Source organism: Brachyhypopomus gauderio, chromosome 12 (assembly GCF_052324685.1).
Source record: "Brachyhypopomus gauderio isolate BG-103 chromosome 12, BGAUD_0.2, whole genome shotgun sequence".
Taxonomy (NCBI): domain Eukaryota; kingdom Metazoa; phylum Chordata; class Actinopteri; order Gymnotiformes; family Hypopomidae; genus Brachyhypopomus; species Brachyhypopomus gauderio.
In genome coordinates, this window is record NC_135222.1 from 16,517,469 (window position 1) to 16,529,706 (window position 12,238).

The 12,238-nt window shown below is 42.3% G+C and overlaps 1 protein-coding gene across 1 annotated transcript in view; it reads left to right on the forward strand.

Moving 5' to 3' along the window:
• Positions 1-2,281: 2,281 nt before the first annotated feature.
• The window catches only part of klf7a (Kruppel like factor 7a), a 35,589-nt gene continuing 25,632 nt past the window's right edge, over positions 2,282-12,238 (forward strand). The window contains exon 1 of the mRNA XM_077023311.1: positions 2,282-3,108. Within this exon, the coding sequence (XP_076879426.1) occupies positions 2,923-3,108 (186 nt within the window). The 5' untranslated portion in view covers positions 2,282-2,922. The remainder of the gene's footprint in view (positions 3,109-12,238) is intronic.

A 12,238-nucleotide genomic window follows, 5' to 3' on the forward strand; every position in this document is an offset into this window, starting at 1 on the left:
ACTATACAGACATACACACCACATAATACGCATAACAGGGCCGGAGCCGCAAGGGCTTATGGGTAATGACGTCACCCTCTGGCACCCCCCCATTCAGGGCAAACCCCGCCCCATTCTCAACTAAGGAGTCAAATTGAGCATGCGCAGAGGAGTTAGCCTGGCCTTACCTAGGGTTCAACTACAATTTGTATATTTTGACAATGCAGTTTTTAATGTCAGGTCAAGTAAGCTGATCCAATTACTTTGTTATCGTTTATGGTGCAATTAATTATTTTTGGCTCAGCTAAACTAAAAATCATAGTAAGGCGAGCAATTTTAAGTTCTGTTTTTTACAGTGTAGGAGAGGGGGCGTAGCCCTACGTGACAAGATGAAGATCATCTGATTCTGATCTGCTGGCTGGTCTTATCTGGTCTGGTCTATTGGTTCAGACTGTACACTGTTGGAGATCCTCTGGTTCTGGTCTGCTGGTTGGTCTTGTCTGTTGGTCCACTGTGGGAGATCTTTTAGTGTTGCTGCCTCTGGAACCTCTGGAACTCACAAATCCAAACTACTTCTATTCATTCTTGCACCTTTCTTTCAACCTACAAAGCCTAACTCAAAACATTTTGTCATTCCCACTTAGAATTTGGATGTGTGTGTTCCTAGACATTGTAAAATTACCTTGGGTATGTGAAATAACTTATTCTTTATTTATTTATTATTATTATTATTATTATTATTATTATTATTATTATTTATACATACATGTGGCTTTAAGTCAGCACACAGTCTAGAGCTCAGAGATCCCAGGGAGAGGCAAGAGACCACATTAGCACACTCAGCAGCCCATGAAGTAGATGATGAAGATCTGTGTGGTGGGACTACAGGGCAGATGTTCTCAGTGTTGTCCTCAAACACTACTAGCCACTCAACATTGTTCTTCTCCTCTGGCTTGTAACACTCATGAAAGCCAATTACCAAGCCCAGGTAGGTCCAGAATTGAAACAGAAAAGAAGTAAAAAGCATGGCACTGTGTAGGCTGTAACCCTCTGATCTAACGGGTGAAGATAATGGGGGTTAGTTCTGAACAGCACACTTGAATTTGTCTTTGGAATAATCAACAGAACTACAAAGGAGCAAATCTTTGTAAGGGTCGTTGGCTCTGAGATCTCACTCTAAGGTCAATTTGAAATTCACTGTGGAATTCATGAGATTCTCATCGCTCCACTCTATTCCGTCTCCCACACAGGTACCAGATGAAAGGACTGAGAGCCACACACACCTCCCAAGACTCACTGCCTCGTCCCACGAGCAACATGAATAATTCAACCGTTAAGAGTGAACCCCCCCCCCCCTCCCCGTTTCAAGATTCCTCTTCCTTTTGCTTTCCAAGTGAAGAGGTGAAAAAAAGAAGGAGGAACAGAAAAGAAACGGACATCTCTGCCTCTGCTGCTTCTCAGAGGCCGCTCATATGATCCACTTATCTCATTACATGCTTGAGGCCAGGTCTGTTGTAAGATGGCCGCAAAGCACTTACTGCGCAGAGAGGCAGTCATGCTTATAGTTCAGCTTATTTCCATGCAAATAACGCTGAGGGACTTAGACACCAGCTCACATTCTACAGGCAGCCTGTGTGTAGAAAACAGGATTTATGCATATTTCAAATGTCATTTTACTTACAGGAAATAGCTTCAGCCCATCAGTTGATTTGACTGAGTGTTTTCATGGAGAACAAGCTCCATGTAAAAATAAATATACAGAGGACTAGTGAAGCATAAACTTTTGGCTAAGCATTCATCACTTCTGTCTAGCTGTTATTTACCTGATGCAACAGATTTTTTTATTTATTTAAAAGGCCACTGTTTGTGCCACTGTAGATGTACACCTGCTAATTCCATTCTGCTGTTGTTCTATGCTTACTGATTGACCTTATCAGGATGTGGCAAGTTTCAGTCATGATTTATATAGGGTGATGACACTCTCTATAGCAACATGACCAATTGTATCTCCAGCAGAGATGCCCTGCGTTGAGGATTAGTAAACGGTTGAATTTTCTCCCAGAGATGTTCAGAAGACATTGTTTCTTCATATTTGATTACTGTAACAGTGTTGGTCTGGAGTCCCATAATTTCAGTGAAGTGAGACAGACAGACAGACAGACAGACAGATAGATAGATAGATAGATAGATAGATAGATAGATAGATAGATAGATAGATAGATAGATAGATAGATAGATAGATAGATAGATAGATAGTAGTCATATTGCATTTAAGAGAAGCTCCTGCTTTATACTGTATTAATATGTTGTCTATATTAACCTAGTTTTGTTGCGAGTGGAACTGAAGATGCAGGCTACAGCTGAGAGATGCTTACTGTCCGACTAGCATGTACTGAATGAACCCTTGTTGCTGTTTTTTCCCATTTATATAGCCTTCTAAATATAGCACTACTTTCAATGGTATGCGTGCCAGGAGTGACAGTGCCATGAAACAACCCACAGTGGAGAACCGCGTTTAACTCCTCCCTTTATTGGAGTCTAGCCCCGCCTTCTTGACTCGCCAACAAAGTTGTCAACCCTTTTATCCTTATATGGTTACGCACTAAATTGACTGACAAGTAAGCACACCTCCTCAATCCCGGGCATCAGTAAACGATTCCTCGCGCTACACGCAGGCACCGTAACCTGAGTGCCACTTGCTCGCAATCTGAAACGTTGCAGGTAGAACAGCCCGGATTCTTAACATCTGATCAGACATACTTACGTACACACATGAAACTAACCGGAACGGCGCCCGTGCCACATGCTGCATTCTCTTCCAACTAAAAGGCTTTCACAGCGTTTTCGTTGTCCTTTCTTTCTCCGTGAAACGATTTATTCGACTGTTTGAACATTTAACCTAAGAAAAATCGAAGGTTTAGAATGGAAGCAAAACTGATCTGAATGTTTTCGGTGTATGATAAAGCAAACGTGGATTTCTTTAGCGGTGAATCAAAGTCGTTCGGAGGCACGGTTCTGACCCGTACCATGGATGTTTTGGCGAATTATAGTATTTTCCAAGAACTTCAACTCGTTCATGACACCGGTTACTTCTCTGCGATGCCGTCTCTGGAGGAAAACTGGCAGCAGGTGACTAGCTTTATTTTTTCTTCTGTTGTAAGGGATGCTTTTCTTAATCGAACTTTTCTTGCACCGCAGCATCAGCACCGGGCATCCGTGCGCCTGCTCAGCGGCACGCCTGCAACTTGTCAACCAAGACTCGTGTGAAGGTTGTGGAATCATTATTTGTACAAAAGAAAATGCAATTGCTAAAGTTTATGCCAGGTCGTTGTTACTTTTTTTTGCTTAAATGAGTTGTCGTCGTCTTCATTTTTGGTCGTTTTGGTCGCCGATCAATGAATTTCTTTTTCTCTTTTCAAGTTCTTTCGGTGGTAACCTGAACACTCGGGAGGTTCGCGAGGAAAACTTCCATTCTGATGCGCGATTGTAAAACATAAATTCAGATGTATGTTGTAGAGGCAGCGTGTCTGGAACTCAAACACCGCTGGCATAAGTAGTCACTTAAGTGTAACTTAATACGCACCAACTGTGATAAAAGTAATATATTCTACTAAAAAGGTACACAAACTAGAATCTAATGAAGCATCGCATCCAGTCTCATTCACGAGAGCGAAGCCATGCGGTGCGCCATAGACAAAGCACACAGGCATCCACGTGGCCGACCGCTTTACGCCACTGTTAGGAGAGCTCTGGGATTATTTTTTTTTAAATGCCACAACCGCGAAATAAAATCGTAACTGCACACATAGATGAGTATCAAACGGACCACAGAAGTAATGTTGGCATAAAAGAAAGAGGGAAGCCGGGGGATGTACGGTATATTGCAGCGAGGGCGCGTGGATGCCACGCTTTTGCGCATGGTGGACTATGCGTTTCTATCCTGCTGGTAATCCGCAATGCTGAACGAGAAGTTAGAGCAGCACGTGGTCAAATGATGCCGGTGTGCGTGGTCCACGACCTGCATGAAGAAAACCGATTTAACGCTTGGTCGGCCATTTCAGTGAAATGACAACCCGTGTAATGTACAACACATGCGTTCTCAGACGGAATCCTCAAACGCTTCTTTATTCGATATACTTTGCATTATGGCCTATAATTGCATCTGGCCTTGACATTTGATTGATAGATGCGTAAAATTGTCAAGCTGTTGTAGAAGACCTTGGCATCAAGGAATTCTATTAGAATGTAAAATACATGGGATGGATATGTACACATGTGTGCAGCACTGTGTGGGTGTATGTGTGTTTGTGTGGGTTTGGGGGTGGGTGCACGTGTGCATGTGTGTGCACGTGCTTGCTTGAGGTCGAGACATTATTAGGCCTTGCTATAGCCTTGTGATTGAAGAAATGGGAAGTATCAGGACACACATTTGACCTCAGTAGAACGTCTTTGACCACAAGCAGATACCGCAAGTACTCAATCTCTGTCTGGGGCCAGGAATAATACTCAGGAAACAATGTAATCTCTATTTGTAAGTACAGATTAATGGGCTGTGACAACTCCTAGGGAACTGATAGACAATGGACATTCTTGCATTTGAAACAGACGTATATTATATGACTTGTCCTCATATTGTTTGACTGGTCACTATGAGGGAGGCCAGGGGCTGCACACTATATTTTATGACTGGTCTAGGAGTTGATTTATATTATAAATACATTATATCAAACAATTTGTATGGCAATCATCTCAGCAGTTTCACATCACAGACAACATTTTAAAAATGACATGAAATCAGAGAATCCAGGCAAATGCATTACATTTATGATACTAATGATATTAGAGCCGTCTTGATGGTTGAGTGTTTGGATTACTATTTTGTAACAGTATTGTTATGAGAGAAATGTGTCGACCATCAAAAGCCTGTCAAAGCTGAGTGAATTCTTAACAAGTAGCACCCTGTCGTGGCAGTAACACGTCTGGTCCTGTACGGGTGAGTAAGAGTGTGATACTGGGACACAGAATAGAATGTCCTTTTTTCCCCCCACATAAGCCCCGTTAGATCGCTTCAGAGCTCCCGGAGCGCTGCGGCGCATCAGACTATTCCTGGCCGCTTTTGGTTTCTCAACAGTCTATTTTTGGGACTCGAGGGAACTCGAGACGTCTTTTGTTCTCGCTCCGTCCACTTCGCGTTGCCTCGGTATTTTCGTGCCTTGAGATGCTGCGGCTGCAGTGCTGCGCTGTGGAGACACTTGCGAAGAGTCTTTGGTGTTTAGAACGTTCTCCTGCCTCAGTCCCTGTGCGTTACTCAGAGATGAGCTGGGGCCCACCATGAGCTCAGGAGCTAAAGCAGCTGTGAGGATATAGGGAACGCTTGCATGCTTTTCTGGAAGCTGTGGCCACACTGCTCTCCCATTCAGGATCCGATTATAACGAGGCGATGTCTCCTGATTTTACTGACGACGCATCGGTGTTGCAATGAACCAGGGATTAGATGTGATTAGACCTTGTACAAAAGGAGATATAATGGAGGCCATAATGCCTTAACTTTTCGTGTCTTTTAAGAGTCGCCCTGTGCAAAGCCATTCAAATTTTCAGTAATAATGTACTGTGGGGTTCGGAACTTTATTTGAATGATTTCATTTTTCGATCGGCCAGACATTTGCCCCACAGCTACAATATTGAACAGATCTTGCTACTGGTGCGGTAATGACTCTCACTGGGTTCCTGTGGTGATTAGCCCAGGACTGCCACAGCACTTTATGTGTTTTACAGTGGCATCCACTTAGATGAAGAGGGCCTGCATTCATCAAGCTTCACAAAGAACGACTACTGATCAGAGCTCTCATTCAGATAATTGTCCTCATTAGGACGTTAAAGCCAAGAACAGCCACTCGATCAGCAATCTTACTCAGAGAAGTTGCTTACTTGATAAAAAGCAGAAAACCAAGTTCCAGGAAAGTTTTCCAGGAAAGGAATGCTAGTCCCAAAATTCTTCTGTAACCTGACCTTGTACTGCCTTTAATACCTGTCCCAGAGAAGGCTGATCTTAATCTTTTGTTAAATATTAAGGCATTCTTTGGAATTCAGGCTGTGACACTCGGCTCAGGTTCAGCTTTTTAAACACATTTTGTTTGTTCGCTGACCTGGCTGTTTGATCAAGAATTCCAAGCAAGAAGAGATCTGCTTGATTATGATTGCTTTGTCCTTGACCAAAACCATGCGTTAGTTTAAAGGGGGAAAAGTTTCTGTCAGCATAAGACGACACGAGCTCAAAGACACCCACTCAGTTCCTGGGCCTGTTGTCTTTCTCCTGTAATAAAACGGAGTTGAGTTGACGTGCGTGTTCTTTAGCTTAGTGTTGATAAAGACTGACAACACAGGAAGAAAAAGGTGCTGAAGATGCATACTCAGCTCTGTACTCGCTCCTGTAGTTTATCCTGCTCTCCGACCTTCAGAGTTGTCACGAAAAATGACTAATGCTGGAAATGCCATTTGGAACCCTCTAGCTCTGTCTCTACCAATGTGCCCCAGATGAGGTTTGGAAGCAGCACCAGTCTGAGACAGATAAGTCTGAGCTTGAGACGATATGTGATAATTTAAAATGTTAGTATGACATGACTCACAACAATTTACAGTCAGTATGATCAATACATAAAGTGAAATTTACATGTCCGCTTTAATTCATAATTCATTTCACCAAAACAAGATAAACAATGGAAATTAGGTCTATTTGGTTGAAAACACTGAGATGTTTACTATTGTTAGATTCTGGGTTCTGTTTCTGTTGTATTCAGGAAAGACGTTTCCATTGTAATTACACCATTTGGGCAGGGAAACTCACTGGCTTGTTCCTGATTAATCAACATCAGTCATCTAGACTATACAGGGACCCATTTTCCACCATCTATAACAACTTCACTTAGAACTGTATAGTCAGGCCAGTCTACAGAACACCAGATAACATTACATCATACCTTCATTGCTTCTGTTCTCTTTAATGGACAGTCATCACTGCAAAAACATTGCCTTTTTTATTCTGTTTGTTTCTCAGGAAACTGACAGAGCAAGTTACTATAATACTATAGCAGTGTGATCTTTCATCTTTGCCTATTAAACAATTAAACAATTAGTTGTAGTTTCATGATACGGCTTGATCAATATACAGTGGATCAATGTCACTATAACTATTACAATCGATCAAAACTGATTGTATTGTTATATCTGTGTTATAGTTCCTCTCGCTTGAGACCATGGCTCATGCAGGTTATTGTATGTAATCTGAGGGCCACAGCTTCCTGTGATGTAGTAGAGGTTGGGTGGCTAGCAGAAACAGTTCCTCTCCGTAGGTGTGTCTGAAAAGTGAGAGAACTCCTGACACTGCTAACATTGCTGAGAACACCCTGCTATAGGTCCCATCAGGGTTAACATCAGTGTTAATGGAAACACCACATGGTAACTGGCTCTCATTCGCTTGTATTTGTTATGAGTCACATATATGTTGAGATGACGCAGTATCCCAGTACTATCCCCTGATAGGAGAAATGGCGATAGGGACTTTTTAGAAATAATGTAAATTCTGTAAATGTAGCTATCCTCTACAGTCTCCTGCTTTTAATCAGTCTCCACTTTAAACTGTCCTGCTTTTTGCATGGGAGCAAAAAGCTGGCTTTGAAAAGCTGGCTTCAATGTAACCTCATATTCTGTCAGATGTTAGCAGTGATAAAGACTAAGTCATTTGTCATGAGTTGTGATAACAGATTTTTAGATAACTTCCCATGTAATGGAGCTGAACAGATCTTTGCACACTTGATAAAAATCAGCACACTGATCTGATTGCCTGTGACAACCAGAGGTGGGACCAAGTCAGTGTTTTGCAAGTCTCAAGTAAGTCCAAGTCTTTATCCTCAAGTCCCGAGTCAAGTCTCAAGCAAAGACAGTCAACTCAAGTCAAGTCTCGAGTCAAGACAGGCAACCGTCAAGTCAAGTCCCAAGTCTGAAGCTTGGAATTTCAAGTCCTTTCGAGTCTTTTTTTTTTTTACAGGCACCAACGCTTTATGAATGCTACGCTGATGCGTTTCTTTACTCGTTTTGTTGGTGTCCGCCAGCCAAAAGATGACAGATCATTTACATTTTATCTTCTCTTAATTACATAAATGTACTTAAACAAGAATGTTTCGTTACATAATTTTACACGAAAATAGCAAGCTTCATCGTAAGCAAGATGCTGTCATTACGAATGGTTATTCTAAACATTTGGATAAAATGTTTAAATATAGACTAATAAAAGGTTAGGGTTATTTTTTCATTGTTTTCTGTTATTGTGGGGTCACGGTGAACTATTGTTACCTGGAGATTCAGTGGGGTCACATATTCTGATGGCTGCCGTCAGAATTGGTGACCCCAGTTAAAAAGGCTCACCTGTATATCCCATTCATGATTTCTTTGTTGGCCTCAATGGTGAGGGGATGGTAAATCTTGTTTAAGTACATTTATGTAATTAAGAGACGATAAAATGTAAATATAAACATCTGTCATATTTTGGTTCGTGGACACCAACAAAACGAGTAAAGAAAGTGCATCAGCATAGTTTACGTAGCATTCGTAAAGCGTTTGTGCCTCTGAACAGAAACTGTGAAATAGCGTCCCCTGTGGTCACAAAACTCGACGGTCACAGAATCTGGTGTAACGCCGGTCTGCGTCAGAAGGACGGAAATGAAATTAATGGGGCGCACTTTATAAATATTAATATGCGTTTTAAAATTTAGATTTGGGGTTAAAAAAAAATCAAGTCTTTGCAAGTAAACAGGTTCAAGTCCAATTCAAGTCCCAAGTTATTGGTGTAAAAGTCCAAGTCAAGTCTAAGTCTCTGAATATTTTTTCAAGTCAAGTCAAAAGTCTTAATATTAATGACTCGAGTCTGACTCGAGTCCAAGTCATGTGACTCGAGTCCCCACCTCTGGTGACAACCAGCTGTAATTGAAAATGACAAAGAAGCAAATCACGTCTTCTCATTAGTCAACACAGTTCCTGCAGTACAGTCATCCCCGGGACTACGAGGCTGCAGTATGGAGACGATTAGCTCAACAGAGGGATTCATACGAGGTTGAATATCTTTAATTAATGCAGGGCTATAATTAGAGCCCAGACTCAGATCTTCTCTGTTTCTACACCCCCAGGCTTCACGAGTGTGTATGTGTGCTTTCTTCTTCATGCTTTGGCTGGGTGTGTTTTGCAGGTGTGAACAAGAAAGAAGTAAAGCTTTAAGCAGTGACATCTGCACTGTTCTTGTTGTGATCTGCTACATGACAGCGTCTGATATTTGTGTTAGCGGTACTTGCCAATTGATGGTATTGTAGGTGCATGAAGTTCAAACTGAGAGAAGCACTCAAAAATGTTTTTCCATTTAAGTGCGCTTCAGGGATTACAACCGGGTACCAGCATTCATTCCCCGATTCACGATTTCATTCGAGTCATTCGATTTCATTTAAAAATCCAGACTTGTTCTGAAACTGATTATATTACAGTGCAGTTGTCTCCAGGAACCAATGACAATATTATTTTGCATAACAGAGACTTTCTTTAGCATTACACATAGAACCCCAATGGCATGTTAGCGAAACACTGATGATAAATCATTATATTTAATTTATTTTATTACCTTTTGCATTTCAACATAAGCGCATAACAATGGCCTGCTTTCACTAAGAAATTAATTTGGTTTGATTTTGGTATCAGAGATATTTCTGCACCTCACAGTCTTCACATTCAAATATTTTTACCCATTCTTTCTATAGACTTTCACATGTGCACTATGGCAGACAAAAACCGTCACCCTTCAGTGTAGAATGAGCATAGTTCTTTCACAGCCTGTCAGGTCAGCAGAGACGCACGATTCTTCTGGGCTGGACCGATCCAATCGGGCTCCTGCTCGGTGGCGCGAGGGACCAGCCGAGAGGACAGTTCGTTGGTGGAGGGGTGACAGAGAGGTTGGTGTTTGATGAAGCGCAGACGCAGAGTGCCAGAGAAAGCAGGATGGAGGAGAGTGAAGGTGGGAGGGGTGGGTTAAGAGGGGAGGCGGAGCCATGCTCACCGAGGAACACAGAGATCCTCCAGGTATCACGTTCACCCACTGCAGGAGCAGTGTTGATTAGCAGACTTCTAGAAGCTTCCATCCACATACTCTGCATCAAATCTTTTGGGTGTAGACCTGCAGTCCAGCTTGAACTCATACAAATACTGAAAAGAACACTTGTTACAGTACAAAATGAAAACAATTGAATAGCATTTGATTGACAGCTGTGGAGTGACAACCGTAATCCACTGTAATGTATGAAATGTATGGGTTGTACAAGATGTAAATGAAATTCAGTCCAGATTAATCACTTAATATGTGAGTTTTCATGATCATTATATAAGACAGTATGTCTGTGCCTTGCTTTAATTTTGCAACTTTTTACAGTAATTAACTAAAGGTATGAAGCAAGTTATTTTTGTCTGAATAATAAGAATGGCAAGATTTTGTAATTTTCCTAATTATATTATTAAATGTCTCTGTGTATAGACAAATAGAGACACATTATGTATGTGTGTACACATATGTGGGGACTGTCCCTTTAAACCTTTAAGAAGCCTTTTCAAGAATGTGGACAACTGAGGACAATCGAGGACAATCGATTCTACGTTAGCCATCCCAGTCTTGCCTTGTCTTGTCTTAGCTTGCTAAATGCACTTTGTCTTTTGCTGTTTGGGTTTTCTTCCACAAGCTTTATCTTCTTCTTTCTCGTTGGCATGCCTTTGATACTGGATTGGCTAAGGACACGTGTTGCTAGGGAACAGCCATTCTGTGAGTCTTTTTTTAATGTTTTGGTGTCAGTCCTGTCACCCGTCATTGGCGACAGCGAACGCTAGGCCTTGTGACGCCTCCGTGGCATGCGCTCCAGCAGACCTTGAAGGAGGCAACGCAGGGCACTGTTCCCTTCGTAAACAAGGGAGTGCTTGTAGCAAAGGCTCAGCTCCGAAACGCAGGCGGACTGACAACACGCCCTGTTTATCGCAACTGGAGTCACAGTCAGTCGCCCGGTCTCCGGCTGCGGGGCCGCAGGGGAGAATCTGCAGGCTGGTTCAGAGGACTCAGAAAGCTGCAGACTGGTTTCTCCAAAGCACTGCAACATGAGCATTTTACTTCTGGGTACCTTATCTACAAGATATTATATATTAAGGTTATGAATCCAAGCTCTTCTTAGAACGCTACATTTTAGAGCTCAGCAGAGAGCAAGCCCAGCAGGAAACGTGTGAGTGTGTGTGTGTGTGTGTGTGTGTGTGTGTGTGTGTGTGTGTGTGTGTGTGTGTGTGTGTGTGTGTGTGTGTGAGTGTGTGTGTGTGTTTGTGTACATGCTGGCAGTGCTGCTATGTAGGAGATGTCTTATGTCAGCATTTCTTCTGCCTGTTTCTGTGCCTGCACATGTGTCCATGTCCACTTGGCCGTGGCATATATGCAAGACCAGCTGCATTTCCATATGCTTCAAGTTAGCATTCCCGGAGCTCCACGTGGACACTGACCTCGGAGTTGCCACCCTGCTCCCCGCACCCTGTCCGCAGCCTGCTTTAATCCTGCCTGCCTGCATCTTCACATCCTACTCACTGCTGGAGTCCCATGTGGCCATGGACCATCCCATACTTCATCAGCTTAGAGTCCCACTACCACACCCTACCCAGCACTGCTGTGGTAAAGCCACCTGCGTACAGTAGGAGAAGAGCAGTGAAGATCACATCGCACTTATTCTTTCTCCTTAATATCTAAACAAGTAAAATACATTGAATCAAGGCTTTATTGTGCCAGTGAATGTGTTTCATTTTGAGATTGATTGATTTTGGATTGCATTCACACAATGTTCACATAAATAGGCAAGCCAAGGTCTAAGGGTGCTACATGAAGTACTTTATCAGTGTTATTTCTTATTGATTTCCAGATATGAAGGCCCCCCCTAACATTCTACATTCTTTTTTTTGTTTGTTTGTTTTTTTTGCATTGTGCCTTGCTTCTAAGAACATCATTATTACAGCTTTAGTAAGCACAGTTTAAGCTGCATTTAATTTAGCAGTGCAATTTCAGCACGGCAAGTGGTGGCTTCTCACAGGTCTTGTGGCATAGGGAGCTTGGTCTTTTGTTTTAGCAGGCAGAAGCTAAATGGGTCGAGAGTTATTTTGGGATCTGTTGCTAGAATTACCGATGGGAATGGGCCTGTGATGGATGCTA